Source organism: Nycticebus coucang, chromosome 5, assembly GCF_027406575.1.
Source record: "Nycticebus coucang isolate mNycCou1 chromosome 5, mNycCou1.pri, whole genome shotgun sequence".
NCBI lineage: Eukaryota > Metazoa > Chordata > Mammalia > Primates > Lorisidae > Nycticebus > Nycticebus coucang.
The window spans coordinates 121,034,982-121,055,868 of record NC_069784.1 but is presented as its reverse complement, the minus strand read 5'-3'; the positions used below and the strand labels follow the sequence as shown (position 1 = coordinate 121,055,868).

At 40.3% G+C, this 20,887-nt stretch overlaps 1 protein-coding gene across 9 annotated transcripts in view; it reads right to left on the bottom strand.

Annotated features, from left to right (window-relative positions):
• Window positions 1-1,811: 1,811 nt before the first annotated feature.
• Window positions 1,812-20,887, bottom strand: part of UTRN (utrophin) — a 533,531-nt gene continuing 514,455 nt past the window's right edge. For all 9 annotated transcript variants that reach the window (XM_053590883.1, XM_053590887.1, XM_053590886.1 and 6 more), the window contains 6 exons: window positions 17,170-17,328; window positions 16,622-16,862; window positions 13,594-13,702; window positions 11,708-11,800; window positions 5,670-5,692; window positions 1,812-3,822 (listed from right to left, as the gene is read on the bottom strand). In XM_053590883.1, the coding sequence (XP_053446858.1) occupies window positions 3,814-3,822; window positions 5,670-5,692; window positions 11,708-11,800; window positions 13,594-13,702; window positions 16,622-16,862; window positions 17,170-17,328 (634 nt within the window). In that variant the 3' untranslated portion in view covers window positions 1,812-3,813. The remainder of the gene's footprint in view (window positions 3,823-5,669; window positions 5,693-11,707; window positions 11,801-13,593; window positions 13,703-16,621; window positions 16,863-17,169; window positions 17,329-20,887) is intronic.

Below are 20,887 nucleotides of genomic sequence, written 5' to 3'. Positions count from 1 at the left end.
CCGCAAGCATGCCATTATTTTCCTATTTGTGTTCTTTTTGAAATTGGATTGTTAGATTGGGGGAGAAGGGATGACCTAGTTGAGTTTTGTTTTAAAAGGCAGCCTTGTAAAGAAGTGACCTCCTGTGCCGTAGGAAATGGAGGCTTTATATTCTTTCCATAGCCCTCTGCTTTGTGTACCTTAAAGTTTTTATTTGGACACATAATGCCTTCAGTTCATTACCATCTCTCTTCCTATGCCCTTTGTCATATGACTTTGCAGTTTCTCTCATTAAACGAATGAAATGTATTCCCCATATCTAGCTTTATAATTTACTTCAAACAATGGAATCTGGCTGAAGGGATAGTGTATAGGTTTCCAGCAACGGCCTCCATTAGCATGCACTTCTGCCATTGCAGGAAGGAGTCCCAGGTGAGCCTGCTGGTGAATGAAGGAATCCAGCCAGGTGCCCCAGTCATCTCACATCAGTCAATAGCCAGTCAGCATCCAGACATAGGAGTAACACAGCCAAGATCGGCAGAGCCCTCGGTGATCCAAGGCTGCTCACAAGTGTGCAAGTAAGTCCAGCTGAGATAAGAATTGAGTCCTGTCTGGAGCAGTTGAACCCCACCTCCTGTGAGCTGTTTACTCTTTAAGTTTGGTGGCTGTCATGCAGCATTATTGTGACAACATATAACTGATACCACAGGTATCAGATATGATGGTTATTTTTCCTAATCTCTGTAGCAGGCTCATTCTGGTCACTTAATATACCTCAAAAAATGCAAGTCGATATTATACGTCCATTAAGCTTCTGGACTGTACTTACAGGTTTCAGTAGGAGTGCTAGTGGTGGTTTGCTATATTTTCATTCAATTATCAATGAATTTAGAAAGGCCGTTGCAAAAGTTGGTCTTCTGAAACAGTGAACATGGGTGGAGGGACAGATATCCAAAAGTAAACTCCATTATTTATATATAATTTGAACGAAACACAGGAAGTTGAAAGCTTTAGTATATGTCTAAGTCTGTTTCGTGTTGCTAGAACAGAATGCCACAGACTGGGTAATTTACAAATCAATTTCTTTCTGCCATTTCTGGGGGCTGGGAAGTCTAACATCTAGGTCCCAGCATCCGGTAAGGGACTCCCTGCTGCATCATCCCTTGGTGGAGGGTGGCAGGGTAGGACAGTGCATGACAGAGAGAGAGGACCAAACTCACTTTGGAGATAACACACCCATGCTGGTAATAATGACCTTAATCCGTTCATAACCTCTGCCCCCATGATCTGCTCATCTCTTAAAGGTCCCATCTCTCAACACTGATTCACCAGGGATTAAATTTCCAAGATATGAACCTTGGGGCACACATTTGAACCACAGAAGTACAAAATCAAAACTTTTTCATGTGCTCTCACTTGTATTTCAACTACCTTCTCAACAAATTGTTGGATACCAAAAGTTTCCTTAGGACAGGCGTAATATATTACTTCATGGTAGACAGGATATTTAAAATATTTGTTGGTCAGAATGCAACAGGTTTATTTTAACAAATTATATTTTGGATTTTATATGTTGGATTTTAACACCCAACACTATTTTTTTCTTAACAATAAGTCTTCTACCTTAAAGGAAACTGAGAATAATAAAATTATACTTGTGTGTGTTGGGGGAGAATGAGAATAAGAAGAGATTATATTAGTGTGAATGAGAGAAATGACTGGAAAACATGTATATTTATCAGGTTAGAGGCGCTCTCTCTGTTTTATTATCATAAATACACTCAGAGCCCAGATTCTAACAGTGAATCCAGCTGAAGAATATCAAAGTCATCTTGTGTTAAAATTACTTTTATTCAGGACGAAAAATACAATATGTAACCAGATTAGATGATCATCTGTGATTAGTTCTTTAACACGTATTTCAAAAGAATTACATACTTACTTCCCACTGTTGTTACTGCAATATATTTCTTTTTATTTATTATTACTTAGAAGGATACAATGTAGTGTTTTATGGAGCTTTTTCTTAATAGCAGATAGAGGACATTTTGCATACAAATACAGGCAGAAAACAAATTAACACGTGACTTTTCAAAGTAAGACCAAAGAATACACCAAATCCTACAAGTTGGAGTTCAGAGTTCAAGGAATTTTTTTTCTTTAAATAGGTGCTTTTTTGATTATGAGCTGGCCTGATAAAAGCTCTACTTTGCAGAATGCAGTGGCGTAAAGCTATTTCCAACACAATGGATGCAGATGGATCTGAGGTAGAAAGGTGATCATGGCTTTCCTCGTATATAAAACGATTCTCTTCTTCTCAAAATATCTATGCTGCAAACAGACACCCCTGCCCCCAACCCACCCAACCTATTCTAAAAGAATAGCAATTTCTTTAAGCCTCCTCTGGCAAGATCCCAGTTAAAGAGAACCCAAAGTTAAAATGTCTTAATGTTTTAAAAGTACATACGCTTCAATCAAAACATATTATTTTCACTTTTTTTTTTTTTTGGTTTCTCTACATTTGGTAATTAAGTAACACGCTTAAACTTAATCCATTAAATGTTAAATCAGAAGTTGAACCAAATACCTAATTGAATGTGCTCAAAGGTAAAGGCAGAGGTACCACCATCTAAGCCACTAACTCCATCTCTCTGTAGAGGCAGTGACACAGGCTTTTGATAAACATCCTTTCCAAACATACTGATCAAGGGAAGGGAAATACAAGCTCTGCTGGTTCAGTTAAGCGGTCAAATAAGAAATGCACCGAATCTGTGTCTGCTTTCAGAAAGAAAATAACTAGGAGTTTCAAGAATTGTAAAGGACTTGAAAATACGTGACAACAATAAAACTCTCTTCCAAGGCAACTAAAGGCAATGACGTGTTCTGGTATTACGACAGGTAAAGGTCAGTTGTGCATTTAATGACAAAAATCAAGACCTGGGAACAAGGAAAGGTCATATCAATTTTGTTTCTATGTCGAAATGAAAATAGGCTTAAATTGGCAACCTTTGGTAAAATGATCTCTGATAATGCAGTATCCTCTATCAAAGAGATTGGGACATAAAATAAATAAAGAAATGAAAACCTACTTATATAAAGAATTGAATAAAATGCAGGAAAAAAAAAATCCCAATAGAAATGCCATTTAGGCCCACAGGATTTTTTATTGTGGTTATCTAAGTGGTCACCAAAGAAGTGTCTGATGTCAAATAAAGTTAAACAGTATACACAAGGCTGCAGCCTAGTCCATATATATGTATATATATATAATATTTGATTGAAATATATGAATTAATTTGGCCAAACCATGGAAACAAATACATTAAATCTATTTGGTTATGTGGCTGATGAATTATAAATAAACGAAACATGGTAAAAGAATCAAAGAAATGAAGTTATTGTACATGGTTAATATGAACAGCAGAAGGAATGTAAAAATGAAAAGTGGTCTTCTAATTCTTAGGCAATTTTTTGTCATTGTTATTAAAAAGACGCTATCGTATTAGAAAGTCCCCACCCGCCTTCCCAGTGCTGTATACATTATACAAATCAGTGACAAATGTATTACCATTTCCAAATACCTCTCTGTTCATTAATTTACAGTTGCATAGAAAGGGAAGAAGAAAACAATAACATACGGTCACTATAAAAACAAAATAGCCTTTTCTCTTTGGATAGTCAGTGTTTTACTCCTTCAGTAGAGCGCACGGTCAGTGCTCAACAGCAGGGGTCAAAGGCGCCATGGAGCTTCTGATTCGATGGAACTTGAAATTGGCATTTGCTGAAAAGGGCAATACTGGACGTCAGGAAATGTTGATTGGCTGGATGAATGCTTCACATGGCCTGTGGGAAGGAAACACGGCACCTCAGAACCACATTTACATAAATCATCAGAGGTAGCAGAGACTGTGAAGTCTACAAGGAAACAGAAGTGCTGTTTTCAGAAGGAGTCAAGCCTTATTCAGCTGTGTCCAGATGGGACCCTGAGTTCCCTGGGATGAGGTCCTTCTCTCTCATCCTGAAGTTATCTAGTCTGTTTTTTTAACCACTGCAGCTAATTTAGAGGAAGGTCTGGACATTTTTTCTCTTGCCCAGGCTGAAAGCCAAGTTAAAATTGAGAGGACCTGGCCTTTGTCTGCTGGGGGTATAAACGGTGAGGGAAGGAGGCTGTGTACTCTGTCTCCCTCTGAGGGTGCCGGGAAAGTCTCCTGCACAGAGGGCACCTTCACAGTCCCAACCCATCCCAGTCCGAAGCTGGAGGCCAGAGAAGAGGAAAAGGAGACAGGAACCGCATTCCAAGGTGTGCGGTGGTGCCAATAAAGTTAAATGTCCCAGGCAAGAGGGGACATACAAGGATATAGAGGACCCTCTTTTATTTCTGCTCCTACACCAGGCATGTCCTCACTTCTCTTACTATCAAGCTCACCCATCTGGTTCAATCGCTATAAGCACTATTTGCCTCTTTGCTTGAATCACTGCACTTAGCTGAATCCCAACTTCAACTTGGGTTATATGCAATACTCAGCTGCTCTGGTGCCTGTGCTCAGAGGGTGAGCGTGGCTGCAGGGTGACACATAGCCCTGCAGACTGCATCAAATTCATGCAGGCCCTCCAGTGAAGGCCTTTAACGCTGCTGTAGTCACTCTGTTTCCCAGCCCGTCTGCGCTCCTCACACCTCTGAAACCTCCTGCTGAAGGCATCCAGTTCACTCAGACCATAGAAACAAGCAGAAGAGGGCACCCCCAGCTCTCAGCACGTCGCCAGTCCAGTCACACACCCTTTTCTTTTTCTTTTTTGAGACAGTCTCACTTTGTTGCTCTCGGCAGAGTGCCATGGTGTCATAGCTCACAGCAACCTCAAACTCTTGGGCTCAAGCGATCCTCTTGCCTCAGCCTTCCAAGTAGCTGGGACTACAGGTGCTTGCCACAGTGCCCAGCTATTTTTAGAGATGGGGTCTCACTCTTGCTCAGGCTGGTCTCGAACTCCTGAGCTCAGGCAATGCACCTGCCTCACTTCCCAGAGTGCTGGGGTTGCAGGTGTGAGCCACCACGCCCAGCCATACACCGCGGCCAGCGCCTCTTGCCACTACGACAATCAATGATCAGGTTCACTGTTTCAAAAAGGTTAACAAACAAGTTCATGAAAGAAAATGATCTTCAAAGAGCTACTGTGGTCTTGTGGCACATTATCATGAAAACTATCTGATAAGGAAAAATTCTGAAGGGCATAAGGCTATATAGCTGCCAATAGTTCTCAGCAAAATTTTAAACAAAAAATTGCAACTATTTCTCCACTCGAAGCAACAAAAATGTCTTTTAGTACCAGTCCCTCCCCCTTTTTAAAGTCAATGTTCTGTGATAGCTACCTTAAGCAGAGATTTGGGATATAGCAGTAGCCAAGCCTATCAGGAGTAACTATGTGTACTTTGTATAAGATGCCAGTGAAAAGCTGTTAGAACGAGGATCACACTCATTATACTGTTGGTATCTGGAAGAGCCTGGCTTGGAAGCCCCCCTCTCCCGCCCCCGCAGACTGATTAACAGTGACGCAGAATCAACGAACCTTTAAATGTCAAGCTAGTTTACTTTTGTACATAAAGAATACAGTAGAAGGAAAAGCAGAAGTGGCTGATCTCCTTACTCAAGGCCATGATCAGTAACGGTTAGGCCAATCCACCTATCAGTGCTTACCTGTGGCCTGCTGGGGACATTTGCTGGAAGAGAAAAGAAAATAAATCAGTTGTAGCTAGCGTTCTTGGTTTGTTGGTTGCAACTGTTCAGGCGTGCAAATATGTGGGATGTACCCCTCCAGGTAGGACACTAACCCAGCTGTTAAATGGATGCTAACAGGAAACTAAGAAACCAGGTTTTGGTGTAGAGGCTAAATGCTTTAACAAAAGGGCTAGTTTTCCTAGTTATTTTCACATATCCCATGTGATTTAAGATTTAATGTGTACCAAAAGAATTTAGATAGTAATAACGTCTTCTAAAACAAGAAAAAACCTCAACAGGTCCTATATAAATCAGGCCATGTGTTTAGTTCGTGCATCAGAACATAGCAAGTTCTCTTCATTTTGCTAAACAGCATCTTTTGTGACCAAAGTGCTAGTAGGGGCGTGGAGCTGTAGTTTCTGCCAACCTTGGCCCACGCTTGCTGCTCAGGCCTGGGAAGAAAGTGGCCAAGGGCTTCCATTAGGGAAGGGCTGGCCTAAGTCTTGGCAGCCTTCTGGACACTTGAATTAATAATAATGCCTTGGATAGGCCCAGTGAGGAACATTGAGAAGTTAGAATAGGATGTCTAATTTGACTTTGGACCCCAGTACCTCAATTCCTTCTTGCTCCAGAGCCCGTGACAATGATAGGCTCTGAGAGTGCTTTTCCAAAATCTCCTATCTACAGCCTCTGCAGTTCACACCTCCCTTTCCCTGTATCGTTATCTCATTCTGGACAGTGGGGAATAAAAGAGGAGACCACCCCCGCCCCCAGTGATGGCAGCATCTGTTCTTGGTCAAATAAGAATTGTTCCTAGTCTCCTAGCATGTCACATGCCTTCCATTGCTCACATTTCTATGCCAAAGCAGAAAAAAGGCAGGAATGAAGGGTGCTCTTTCTATGAAGCCTGGAGGGAAAGTATGAGCCCAGAGTTTGGGGGAGGAATTGGGCTCAAATCGGCCTGGTCCCACCAATATGTAAGTTACACCCAGAGAAAAAGACTGGACCTCCATTCATATGTGAGCTATACCCAAGGGATGGTTGAGCTGAGTTATTAAGTTACACCATAGGTTTACATGTTCTTTCCAAAACAGACAGAATTATGCTTTTCTTGTAACAAATATAACAAATAGCCCCTTGAGTTTAATCCATTTTGCTCCAGACCAATACTTTTAACCTGACAGCTTTTTATTGAATAAAAGGCTATGAGTATTCTCCTGGAAAAATCATACAAACATACTTTAAAAGGCAATCATTGCATGTCACTGGGTTTTCAGTTTTTGATGAATGTCATTCAAGCTTAATAAACACAGGAAATTCACAGTGAAAACATGCCTGTGGGTCAAAAATCCTATTCAAAGCATTTCTTGGTTTATCAGCAAAGATACTTAGCTTACTAACAGCATCCCATATATATGGAAGGCATAAATGAAAAAACCTGACAAAAAATTTACAATAAAAAAGAAATGGTTACAGGAGTCAATGGAAATTTTACTATGTACGTTGGTAAACAAGCAGCACAATTAAATTCTCATCATTAACTCTTTGCTGGAAAGAGATAGAAGTGCCTGTCTCTCTGCTCTGAAACTCAATATAAATAATTTTAAAAGACTGTAAAAGGCCATAATTCAAGGATGCTATCAGGACCAACTGGGATATTAATTCAGAAGAAGGAACTATAAAGTGTTATGTGCAATATGTAGATACAATTAAAAAGCATCATGTTAAAGAAAGTAGGCAATTCATGCAATTAGGATTTATGAATACAGTTTCATTTTCATTCTAATACTGCCAGGAGTGGAAATTCATTTGGGGTCATGCTAATTTTTAATCCACCAAGGATCAAAAGTCAAGATTAACATGCAGATCAATTCATTGTACGCTGGTGACAAGCAATTTTATAGTTCTCATTAGTTACAGGGGCTCAAGGGATTGGCTTGGCTTTGGGAGGGTGCCAATCCGATTTGTGTAGGCAAATCCTGCAAAGGTGGTCAATAAGCTTTGGGAATTGCAAAGACTTATTAAAATATTCGCTAGTTGAACAACTTAAAAGGGGCAACAAAGCAAATGAATCCTATGTAGAACTATGAGCACTATGTGGGAAAGTGTCAACAACTAAACCTTCCCAGACAGAAAATGGAATCATTAGTTCATTTGTTCATTCAATTAAAAAACCTGTACTGAGAAGTCTACATCACATGCTGATTGCTATTCTGCATCAATTTTTAAAAGGTTTAATGACTTTTGGCAGAATTTTAAAATATTCATCAATTTTACAAATGGACCAATTCAGTCTTTATTTTTATAGAAAGCTCTCCTTATCTTGGATATTTGTATATTATGAAGCAAAATGTGAATATAAATATCAAGAAAAGCAAACCAAACCCAAACTAATAGCAGGACTTTTAGAAGCCAAAAACAACAATCCAGATGGCAAAGGCATCTACAATACACTATTCGTCATTTCTTAGATGGGATTTATTTGAATTCTTCGAAATACCACATGACTAGTAATGCTTATTCACAGAAAACTACAAACAGTACAAATTTGTGAACATGCAAAGTTAAGACTATGCGAATATGGAGCCAGTTTCCCCTTAAGGAATCTAAGGGCTTCATAAACCACCCCCACCGAGAATGATACCAGAATAGAGGAAACCAAAGCAAGGGAGAGGTTCACCCTCTGTGAGGCGGGTCTTACTGATGATGCTCATGAATTACTAATAAGATTCCAACCAATAGGGCGGCGCCTGTGGCTCAAAGGAGTAGGGCTCCAGCCCCATATGCCAGAGGTGGAGGGTTCAAACCCAGCCCTGGCCAAAAACTGCAAAAAAAAAAAAAATTCCAACCAATAAAAATTTTATACTTGCCTTTAAAGGGAGGCTATAACTTGAAATAAACATGTTTACTTATTAAGATTCATTTTTGCTCTATAATTATGATTACTTTTATTAGAGTCCATTTAAAAAAACAACATGTGTCACTCTTACAAAATCTAGATGTAATAATGTATCTTGAGAAAGATTTAAGAGTAAGTGCTTTAAAAAATGGAACTTGTAAAAATCACAATTAAAAAAAAATTATTTAGGGTGGCGCCTGTGGCTCAGTGAGCAGGGCGCCAGCCCCATATACCGAGGGTGGCGGGTTCAAACCCAGCCCCGGCCAAACTGCAACCAAAAAATAGCTGGGCATTATGGCGGATGCCTGTAGTCCCGGCTGCTCGGGAGGCTGAGGCAAGAGAATCGCGTAAGCCCAAGAGTTAGAGGTTGCTGTGAGCCGTGTGACGCCACGGCACTCTACCCAAGGGCGGTACAGTGAGACTCTGTCTCTACAAAAAAAAAAAAAAAAAAATATATATATATATATATATATTTATTTATTTATTTTTTGAGACAAGAGTCTCACTCTGTCAGCCTGGGCAGAGTGCCAGCAGGTCGTAGCTCTCACAGCAACCTCAACCTCTTGGGCACAAGTGATCCTCTTGCCTCAGCCTCACAAGAAGCTGAGATTACAGGTGCCTGCCACAACACCTGGCTGGTTAATCACAAATTCTTTGAATAAATTTTTACTATGGAAATTATGTGTTTTGTAGTCATTACAAAGATTACATTGAAAAATATTTCCCTTCCTAGTTGTCATGGCCGACTCACTTTTAAATTGAAAATGTCCACTATGACATTTAAAACTTTTATACAGGCTTTGATGTACAGAATTTGTTCTTAAAAAATTATTAATGTATTTAGGTGTAAGCTGAACTAAAAGGTAATTTCACTTAGAAATCAAATTTGAAACTCTGACTTATAAGAACTACGAGGAAGTTTTATCTAGCCTTTAAGTAACAGACAACTTAGTACTAAAACCTCTAAGAAAATTTCAATCTAGGCCAGGCGTGGTGGCTCACGCCTGTAGTCCAAGCGCTGTGGGAGGCCGAGGCAGGTGGATTGCCTGAGCTCAGAGGTTCAAAACCCATATGAGCAGCAGTCAGCCAGAGTAAGACCCCATCTCTACCAACAACATCAAAAACAGCCAGCACTGCAGGAGAAAGAAGAAAATCAACAAAAAAGGAGTACTTTGAACAAAGAAGAATGAACAAGCACACTGAAATTAAAAATTAAAAAAAAAAAAAAGAAAATTTCAATCTTGAATTATAATTAACATAAAAGATGGAATCTGTTCCTCTATTACGGTGGTCACAGAGCAGGAAAAATATGCAACAATCTAATAGCACATGGGCCTCCACTTACTCACTTAAGCTTCTGCAGGACTCCACAAAGCCAAAAATGTACCCAGCTGTATGCACATGCTCTGGGGGGACTAATGTGGGCATTTACGTATCATAAATGTGATTCCGTCAGTTTTGAAAAAGGTATTATTATAGAATTACACATAAAAACCTGGGAAATGACACACTCGCAAATGCTGTGTGCTGATGGAAACTCACGTACCCTTCAGATAAATGCTCCTGAAAATTCAGGGAGAAATATATGTTATTTAAACAGTTGTCTTCACATCCTGCTCAGAAGGACATTTTTAAAACTATAGTGGGGTACAAAATAAAAAAATATATATATATTTTTTTCAGTTTCTGGCCAGAGCTGGGTTTGAACCCTCTACCTCCGGCATATGGGGCCGGTGCCCTACTCCTTTGAGCCACAGGCGCCGCCCAAAAGAATTTTTTTTTTTTATTATTTTTTTTTTTTTGTAGAGACAGAGTCTCACTGTACCGCCCTCGGTAGAGTGCCGTGGCGTCACACGGCTCACAGCAACCTCTATTCTTGGGCTTACGCGATTCTCTTGCCTCAGCCTCCCGAGCAGCTGGGACCACAGGCGCCCGCCACAATGCCCGGCTATTTTTTTATTGCAGTTTGGCCGGGGCTGGGTTTGAACCCGCCACCCTCGGTATATGGGGCCGGCACCCTACTCACTGAGCCACAGGCGCCGCCCCCAAAAGAATAATTTTTTTAATGAAGCCAGTATATCTTATTTATGTATACTCCTGATAACTGATAGTACCTTTTTTCTCACTTAGGATGGTATTTTCTAAGGAGATGACAGAAAAGGGTAAAATAAGAGGCTATAGTTTATATGAGATCCTGGCTTAGTGACAGCCTAGACTTAACATGAGTGTGAGAGGAAATTCCCCCTCAAAATAAATCATATCTTAATATTCCTTAGAATATTATTTAAATATATAATTTTAGCATTAAATAATATGTATATCTGTGTAAGTAAGCAGTTTTTGTTAGAAACAGCAGAAGTGTTTAGGTGAGAGCTCTGCAGAAATTGCAAGGTGGTAAGATGCTGAAGAGAAAACATGTGGACAAAAGTGAACACATACGAATCATTACGTATTAGACAACTACTTTAAATTGCACGTAAACTTTATGCACTATAATCTCCTCTGGGATTTGACTGTTTTTTTTTTTTTGGGTTGTTTTCTGGATCTTAGTTGTTCATATGGAAAATTCACAGGGACACAATCTGTGATATTTTAAATTATTTGGACTTTATACAATGACGATTTTATTTCATGAGAAAAGGAACCAGAAGGGAAAAAATTGAAAAAGGAAAATAATCCCTCTCTGTACTAGAATCTGATGACATCAGAGAACAATGTCTGAAGAAAAGAAAGGGAATTACATTAGACAGGCTATTTTCATGCCGATAAAAGCTCTTCTTTGAAGTAATACACATTTCTTATGACGGCTTGCATTGAAGAACATAATTTCTTCTTAAAATCAGACTTATTTATCTTCATCTTGTCACTCATAAGGCAGATTGAGGAATCTCAAAAAGCAGGACTACATTGTTACCGCATCCCTGTGATGCGATGGTATTGAGGCTGAGTTTCATATTCGTTCTCAACATATGTAATGTACACCTTATTTTCAAATAATATTCAATCCTGCTTCTAATGCCAGTTTTTGTTATTTCACCAAATAAGACAAAAGGCTGCAAGCAGAAAAAGAGAAAGGGCAGGGAAAGCATAGTGGTGGCGTAGCGGTCCCCATACTCACGGCAGCAGGATGGGAACGTGCTGTTGATCTGCTCCATGACCTCCGTGAGATCAGTGCTGGTGTCGTGCGGCGGGGCCAGCAGTTCCTCTCCCGCTGTGACAGCACACAAAAAGAACAACCATCTCCTAAAACTCATGTCTGGACTTTCATCAAAACCCAAATGCAAGAGATAATACTACTAGCAGCCTCCAATTATGAATGTGAGAAAAATTCTCATTGAAAACGACAGCTGTAGGGGAGAATATGGAAATCATTTTTGTATTAATTTGTTGGTAATATAATTTTATATATAGTAGAACCTCTTTAAGTTGACCTTTCAAACCACTGTAACAAACTGGTCAACATATGGAGGTGGTCGACCTACAGAGCGAGGCCAACTGTACCGACACCTACTTGAGGAGCATGTCAGTCTAGGTCAAGGTAGGGGGGCGGTCAATGAAGGTGTGGGTGGTCAATGTGGAAGTTCTCCTGTAATTACAATGTACCAGATGTTTGTGTAGAAAGAACCCATTCACCAAGGGAAAACCAAGACTGAAAAATAAGTAATACTTCATATCATTTCAACTAGCAGGAAATCTATTATTTGAGAGTACTTTTCATACAAAAATATATTCTGCTCATTTTATTTTTCCTTCTTCCTTTGTTTTTGGAGCCTTTGGCCTAGGCTAGCTTATCCTGCCACAAAGGAATCGTATCTCATATGATACTTTTTACCTTGATGTGTATTTTTACTCTATAATCAATTCTCTTATTATTCTTCTGATTAATGCACTAAAAGATTTCCCACAAGTAAATTAATTTCATTAAAATTCTACAGTAAGATTTTAGAATTTGGATTCGATTAAAAATAAACTGTCATTCCTGAGTACTTAGTTTCCTGAGCCCTTCCTAACATCAGTGACAAGTTTCCAGGGTGAGGCGGTGACAAGCTGGGCAGGGCCTCTGCCTCAGACGGGATAGGTAGGGAGTGTCCACACGGATGTGGATGGAGAAAAATAGACAAATGAGCACCAAGACTCGGTCAGGGAAAACCATCATGTTTGGTATAATGGTTTAGTGCTGAGTATCACACTGAATACGCACAAAGGTGAAACTTTAGAAATAGAAAATGTGCCTTAAAAAAGAAGGCAGTGAAGAAGAACCATTCTCAAGGCAAATAAAAAATAATTTCTCACTCATTCCAAAAGGAAAGGGCAGGTTTTTTTCAAGGGTCACCAAAATTTAACCCACTACTACACATTATATAAACAAACATTACGGCTTGTTATTCTTTTTTTTTTTTAATTTCAGGTTAATGTGAGGGTACAAACAACTAGGCTATGATGTTTGCATTTGTTAGATAGAGTCCCTCTTGTAGTTGTGTCCCGCACCCAAGAGGTGTTCCATATGCTCTTACCTTGTCCCCGTTAAGGGGGAGCACACCAATCCCCTCCCAATTATTATTCGAAAAGAATGTTTTGTTTTATTTTTGAGACAGAGTCTCACCACGTCGCCGCTCGTAGAGCACCATGGTGTCACAGCTCACAACAACCTCTAACTCTTGGGCTTAAGTGATTTTTCTTGCCTCAGCCTCCCAAGCAGCTGGGACTACAGGCACCTGCCACACACCCGGCCATTTTTTTTTTGCTGCAGCTATCACTGTTGTTTAGCTGGCCAGGTTTGAACCCGTCAGCCCCAGTGTATGTGGTAGGTGCCATAACCACTGTGCTATGGGCGACCAGCCAGAAAAATGTATTTTTTGATATTCCTTAAATGGATTTGCACTTATTTCAGCCCAAAGATAATACAAAACTCTTCATGCCCAAGGCACTAATGTAAGAATGCTACTTATCATGAAACCACACAAACAGCCAAGCACAAAGTAGCTGTGTCTGGGGGATACTGACCTGCCTGGTGGAACTGTGGGCCAGGGTCTGGATCCAGTGGGTAGCTCAGAGTAGAATTCTGGGGCAAGGCCCAGGGGGAGACACCATTGATTCGGGAATCAGATTCAGGCTGGAATCACAGCAGAGAAAGGATTCAAATGACTATAAAGTAAAACATTCCCTTTCCAACTTCCCCTCCCTTGCCCTGGGTAATTAAAACTAATACAGTTCTTTGCCTTCACACAATTTCAAGTACATTTTATTCTCAGTTGGGGAGGAGGCTGCTGGTATTTCACCTGAGTACCAACTGATCCTTCCCTTTCTACTTGGGCACCTCAAAGAACTCACTGGGTTATGGTACAAGACTGATTTATTGATGTCATTTAAACCCTTCAATTTGCTCTCTATTATTTGAATAACTGCCAAGTGAACTTAGAAACATATTTCATTCATCTTTAAAAAACCAGCACTAGGCTTCTAATATACAAAATTTATCCAATTTCAAGATCAGCTTATATTTAAAGGCACTATTAGAGAGTAGTTGAGCTTATGAATTTGGATTCCAATATCTTGGATTCTAATTCCAATTCTGTTGTGTAATTCTGGACAAATTATATAATCTTCTGTGCCTCAGATTCTTTATTGGTAAAACAGGGATGGTAATAACAGTGGCTGTGTCACAGAGCTTTAGGAGGGGAGTGATGAATTACTGTATCTAAAATGACGAGAAGAGTTTGTCACCTAGTAAATACTTTGTAAACGCACGCTTTCATAAATCTTTGAAATGGTGGTGGGTACGCTGACAAGTATATGATCAAATTAGAAAATGTGGTCCACTATACAGGGAGTACAAAAGTTATGATTTTTTTTGATACAGATTTTTTTAGTAACTCTCTAGTGACTGGAGCCTGGTAGTTTTGCAAGTTTTCACTACCAGAGTTGAATTTTCCATCTACTCGTGGCATTCATCACACGAACTGTTAAGAAGAGGTAAGAGTCCTACAGTCTGGGATACACAGAGCCATTGAGATACCTGCTATGTCTATGAGCAATACTGCGCAATTCTCAAGGCAAACGAACCCTTACGCAGTGCTGTCTAGTGGGACGGAGGGAACAGGGGAAGGGACGAGTGAGCAGAAGAATCTTTGGCTCTACCAAGAGCACCAACAAGCCACGGCAAATAAAGGTTTCAAATATGGCTTCCTTTTGCTGTGACTCTTCACATGCACTAAGTTATTAACACTAACACTTTGTAACTTGTTTTGAGACAGAGTCTCACTTTGTCTCCCTTGGTAGAGTGCCATGGTGTCATAGCTCACAGCAATCTCAAACTCTTAGCCTCAAGCCATTCCCTTGCCTCGGCCTCCCAAGTAGCTGGGACTACAGGGGCCTGCCACAACGCCCAACTAGTTTTAGAGACGGGGGTCTCACTCTTCCTCAGGTTGGTCTTGAACTCCTGAACTCAGGTGATCCACCCATCTTGGCCTCCGAGAGTGCAAGGATTACAGGCATGAACCACCATGCCCAGCCTACACTTCATAATCTATATAAGAGAGATTTGGAAACTTTAAATTTGTAGTAAGAACAAAGTAGTTTTCCAGTGTATGCAAATGGCACTGAGGTGAGTACACTCAAACATTCCAGACAGCTTCTAGAAAGCCAGGACTTGGGTTGCTCTTGCAGAACTTTTATTTTCTAAAGGTACAGAAGCTGGAGGCTCTGAAGTAAGCCTTCCACAGAATAGTCTCACACAAATTTCTGAAACAGCATGAAACATATAAAGTATGTGGTCAACTATAAAGAGTGGCCTATGGCCCACTGAGTAGGTAATACAGAAATTAATACTGTTTTCAATTACTCTGACAAGTTAAAAAAGACATGGCAACTGCGAAGGGATGGTTTTCCGAAATTTGAGAAGATCACTGGAGAGAAAGTTGTTTCTGCTTCGAGTCAACACATCACTTCTGGCCCCCTTTCACACTGCCTAGGGGCCCCAGGCTGCAGTAGAGAAAAAGGCTCCAGACCACACAAGTGTTGATGGCAGGGATTCTGCAAGTGACAGGAGCTCCTGGCCCCTGTGGATCCTACACTCTGAACCTGTGGCAAAGGTTTCTCCATCACTAATTCTGTGACAGGAGTCCCAGCTACGATGAGTGATCAAGAACTTAATCTTCTGTGGTGTGTTGTGTCTCTTACATGTGATACTACCTTGTTCTGCATGCTTGTTATATATGTCCCCATCTTGTTATGGTCCCTAACAAGACTGCGGACACAGGCAGGAACTATACCGAGGCTTCTGTTACATCCCACAGAGTGGTATTCTTCAAAATTGCAAACTATTACGGATTGATGAGTTGTAGAATCAACTCACTAGGTCCCGACCAGCATTAAGAAAGAAAAACAGAAGACAAAGAAAAGGAAGAAAGGAAGGGGGGGGGAGGAAGAAAGGAAAAAGAATAGAAAACAGAGTAGACATTTTCCTATAAAGGCAAGTATTATTTTGTACTCATCCTCTAAGTATATTCATCATCATGTAAACGGCATTTCTTATTGTCAGGAAAGTTTGCAAGCAACTGCCACAAAACGTGGTACAGTGTTAGGGAATAACAGTGGCAAATTAATAACCATCTGTTACTTGATTTCTTGAAAATAGAAAATAATTATTCCTGGAGTCAGTGTTTCTGGCTCACTGGAAGAAACTTTATGATGCAGATTTCAGGTCACTTGCTCTCCCTTTATCTCCACAGAGGCTGCCCATGTGTAATTTAAGCGGATATATGTCTTTCCCCACAAACAATTCAGAGTGGAGATAGATTTCAATGTCAGCTTGGGAAATTTCACCATAAGCTGTGCAAACACATTTTTTGTGCAAGAGAGGATTTAATGCTTACATGTGGGGGTGGGGGGTGGTTTCTAAGCTGGTCTAAATTAACCATGGAAGTGAGACATTTAAAGTGGACCTCTTTATCTCTACTGACACCTGGCCCAAACCCCACAGCAACGGACAGGTGGTGTGAGGAAGTGCGACACTGAATTCTGCACACCCTACCTGCTCCAGCAGCTGTCGGAGGCGGTGGAGCTGAGACTCCAGCTGTTTGTTGTGATCTTCTAGAATCTGCATCCGGGCCTCCAGCCGTCCTTTGTGCTGCCTAAGGAGTCTGGCTTCGGCTATAAGTTCTGAATCCTCCGACGTGTGGTGAGGAGATATGATGGAGTCTGGAGGTGAACCGACGGGGAGCCCCCTTCTCAGGTGCTGCTCCTTCAGCTGCTCATATTCCACCTGCAGATTTCTGATGCAGAAAACGAAAATGGAGTCACTGCTGTCGTCTCTCCAAAGTTATCTGGGAGCTTCAAATTTAAATTTAGCTCATGCTATATCCTTATGTCAACATCTGTATGAACAGTCAGATGGGCATATGTGAATAGAACTGTAGCTTTAACCAACTAGATGCCGTCACAAAACCCCCAGTCACAGATCTGGTAATGTCCTCTAACTTGACTCTACCATGATTTCTTGGACAGAGAATGGGTAGCGGCCATGCTGGACTTCACACGAGAGAGGAGATGATGTATTTTCTTCTCCCTGGCCTCACCCACCTTTGTTCTTCCTCCAGCTCAGCGATGATCCGCTCCAGTTCTCCGCGTTCTTCCCTTTCCACTGACTTCAGGATCTGAGCCGGGCTCTGCGGCTGGCTCACCGGGGACTCCCCTCCGAGCGTCTGACAGTACTGCTGGATGAGGGCGTGCTCGTCCTCCCTAGTGACAAAGGAACAGACCCAGAGGCTCACAACTGCACAGTGACGTGTCTGGACACAAAGGAAGCAGAATCAACGATGACCAAGATGGCGGCCAGGCCAAGTTTGCCTTAGAGCTCAGTCTGGCCATCACTTTGCTTTTAAAACTCTAGGAAGAAATTCATCTAACAGCACATGTGTATCCATGTATAAGCCAACATTTCAGAGCCTAACGGCTCTTACCTTACAAACCTCAGAAGAGAGAGTTTACTCAGCAGAGGAAATAAAAATAAGGCACAACCTTCAAACAGTTAATATAAAAGACAGTGTAGGCAAAAATCAATCGGCAAATGCCCAGAGAGTGGATTAAAAGACCATTGAGTAAGAATAAGCTGCCTTTAGCATCTGGTTGAAAGCAATTTTGAAATGCATTGTAACCCATATGATGGGATTTGTAATCTTTATGGCTTTTATTTAAATAAATCAGCACAAATTATAGTTGTAGATTTTATGAAATATCTTCCGATATTCTACTTGATCTTATCAGTAGGTCACTTTTAGGCTAGATCATTTTGCATCTGAATGAGAAACAACACCCAATTCACTTGGGTTCTCTCACTTATCTAACTACTTGTCTAATGAACTAGTTGTAATGTGTAACTAGCAGCAATGTGGCTGAATTAATGACTGACATGGGTGGAAGCATAATAAAGCAGACAAAATTGACACATTTATGGCAAAGGGATGCTTCACGGTGGGCCCAGATTTTCATGGGAGAGATCTTTCTTTAGAAGAGAGATCTCCCAACTCATGGTAGCAGATCACTTTAGAGCAGATTGTCCTTGGTCTGTTTTGATAGATCTTTGCACATAAGCCCTGGAATATATGAATTTATAGGCTGGGACATCAGGAAAACCTCACGTAAGTTATGTAGCTATTAGAGTATAAAATGGAGTTGTCCCCTGACTGGAGCAGTCCCCACCTACGTAGGCTGCGTGGCTGTAACTATCCCTTAGAGACATCTTCTGGTAGTTTGGGGTCACAGTGTGTCCTAACGCAGCCAGAAAGGACCTGCTATAAGACGGTGCTGGCAAGTCCTGGACCTCTCAACTCCACTTGAACCTTGAGGTTTCTTGTGCCCCTGAACTCATTAGTAATATCTGATGCTGGGCAAGGGCTCTACATCTTGGGCTTCTGACTTGAAAATTCACCTCGGTGTTATCACACTTTACACTGACAAAGCGGGGACTGGAAATTTTATCTGAAGATTAGCACATTATTAGAAAAGCATTGTCCTGAGCACTGAGATCAGAGAAAGATGATGTAGCAAATGAGAAAAACAAGTGTTACGGAGTTACACTTGCCAAGAAGCCAGACTGAGGGTCAGATGAGCCACCTGATTCATTTTGCTTTTTCTATCAATAAAACTCCCCCCCTTCTGTCCTTCTCTAGATATATATAGATATAGAAGGTATACGTGTATATGTTTATACATATGTATTACATTTAAACTAAGTTCATTTGCTTTGGTTAAGATCAGAGATACCTCATCTTTTGGCTTTTGTCAAATAAATTTCAAAAGGGATTTGGGGTGAAAGTCTTATAGTTAGAAACGTGAAATAAGGAACACAAATGGGATGAAGATTAGAGCAGTGATTTTCAGCTGGCGTGCTGTGGTACACTGGTGTGCCATGAAAAATTTTAAAGATCATTAATTAAATTATTTGTGAAAGAAGTTCAAAGCACAGTAAGTATAGTTCTTTCTTATTACCTTTTGTTTGATTGCCATAGTGAAAGTCTGCGCTGAAAGTTTAACTATAGGGTCTGTGTGCTGTGAGATTTTAAAAAAGCTTGAAAAACACTGGATTAGAGTAACCTACGGCATCATCCTGTGATTTCCTTTCCTGAGAAAATGCGGCATCATTGGGAAATAAATGAGGGAACCTCTAGAAGAATCCAGGCTGTATCTAGGTTTAGAAGCGTGAGGGGAAGAAGACGAGAGAGTGGGTACTCCACCAAAGCAGACAGAAGCATTTGAAAGCAGATTGAAAAGCTCCTCAGTTGCCCAGTTAGCCAAATCAAACAGAAACCTGGCAGGGGTGTGTGTATGGTGTGTTTTCCTGATAGGAGGTAAATGCCCAATGCCCTAACCTTGCTATATTATCAGGGGCAGAAGCAGGCTGTGAGCCAAGGGCTCAACACCACTGAGACACCAAGTAGCAAAGGACCATGAAGCACTAAGCCAGTGACGCCTGGAGGCACCAGCGCATGTGGGGAGAGAAGCAGCAGAGGAGGATGGAAATTACAGAGCTGAATATGGTCAGGACAAATAGACAAAATAAAATAATAGCAGAATAAGGGTACAGTAGAACATTTCGTAAATACTTGTCAGGATGAGAAAGATCTGCATATAGTTAGAAACTGAAAAGACATGAATCTGAAAAATAATAACAAAAAAACATTCGTACAAATCCCTGGGAGATGTCTATATTTTAATATGAAAGAGTCACAAGCAGTCAGCCAGAAATCAGAAAAAAAAAAAAAAAAAAAGTCTTTTGTAGACAGGGTTTAATCTCCTACCTTCCATAATATTCAATGTCCAACCACAGTGGAACATTATTGAGAGTCCTACTAACCCAGCCATTCATTTACACAGGCAAAGCACTTTGTCCACGTGGCAAAACAAAGAATGAGTGAGGACAGTGCAAAATAGAATAAAAATAAGATGGTGATTCAGGTGTTACAATAAATAAGAAGTAAACTGGTTCTTGTGCCGGTTAAAAAGACAATTATATGAAATCTGTGGATAATATACCCAAAAGAAAATGAAGATTGAACGAAAAAGTTAAAGAGAGAAGTAACAGAACAATTACAAGAATTAAAAGAAAACCTGTCTCCTAATCTGCCTGGTGATCTGGTGGCCATAATTTGGTCAGAGATGATAACACGGAGTTCCTCCAATATCACAAACCACCATTATGTTATTTACGCCCTTAGAACATGAATACAGTGCCTGCATCAGGGATTAAATACAGTGCTCAATATTAAAGCAACTAAATTTTTCTTCTACAGAGCTGAAATTAGATTTGAGATGCATTTTTGTTGTCAAAATTTATAGAGGTTCACTTCTCTGGGGCAGTTGATGGGGTTTAATATATTATTATAATTATCATCACCACTATCATTATATTCTTTCATTAAGGTGTCTGGAAAATAATTATGGCGATTTTCACAAAAATAGGAATTTAAAAATCATTTACGTATAATGTACAATTTTAGTCTTAAGTGTTTTTCACACATTATTAAGTCTAAAAATTAAATATAAAAATAGATACATTCCAGTTCTTAATTATACACAGTAAAAACCCAGAGCACACTCTTTAAAGGCAGAGAGAGCATGAGTTACCAGATTAGGGTCGTTAGACATCAATCGGGTGTCTTGTGTTAAAATAGAAAACGTTGCAAAAATATAGGTCTGTGTGAACAAAGCCATCAGAAGGAATAGGGTTAGACTATAATTAAGTTACACATAGTAAATACTATCTAGATTACAAAATTAGTACACATCAGATGACAAAAGA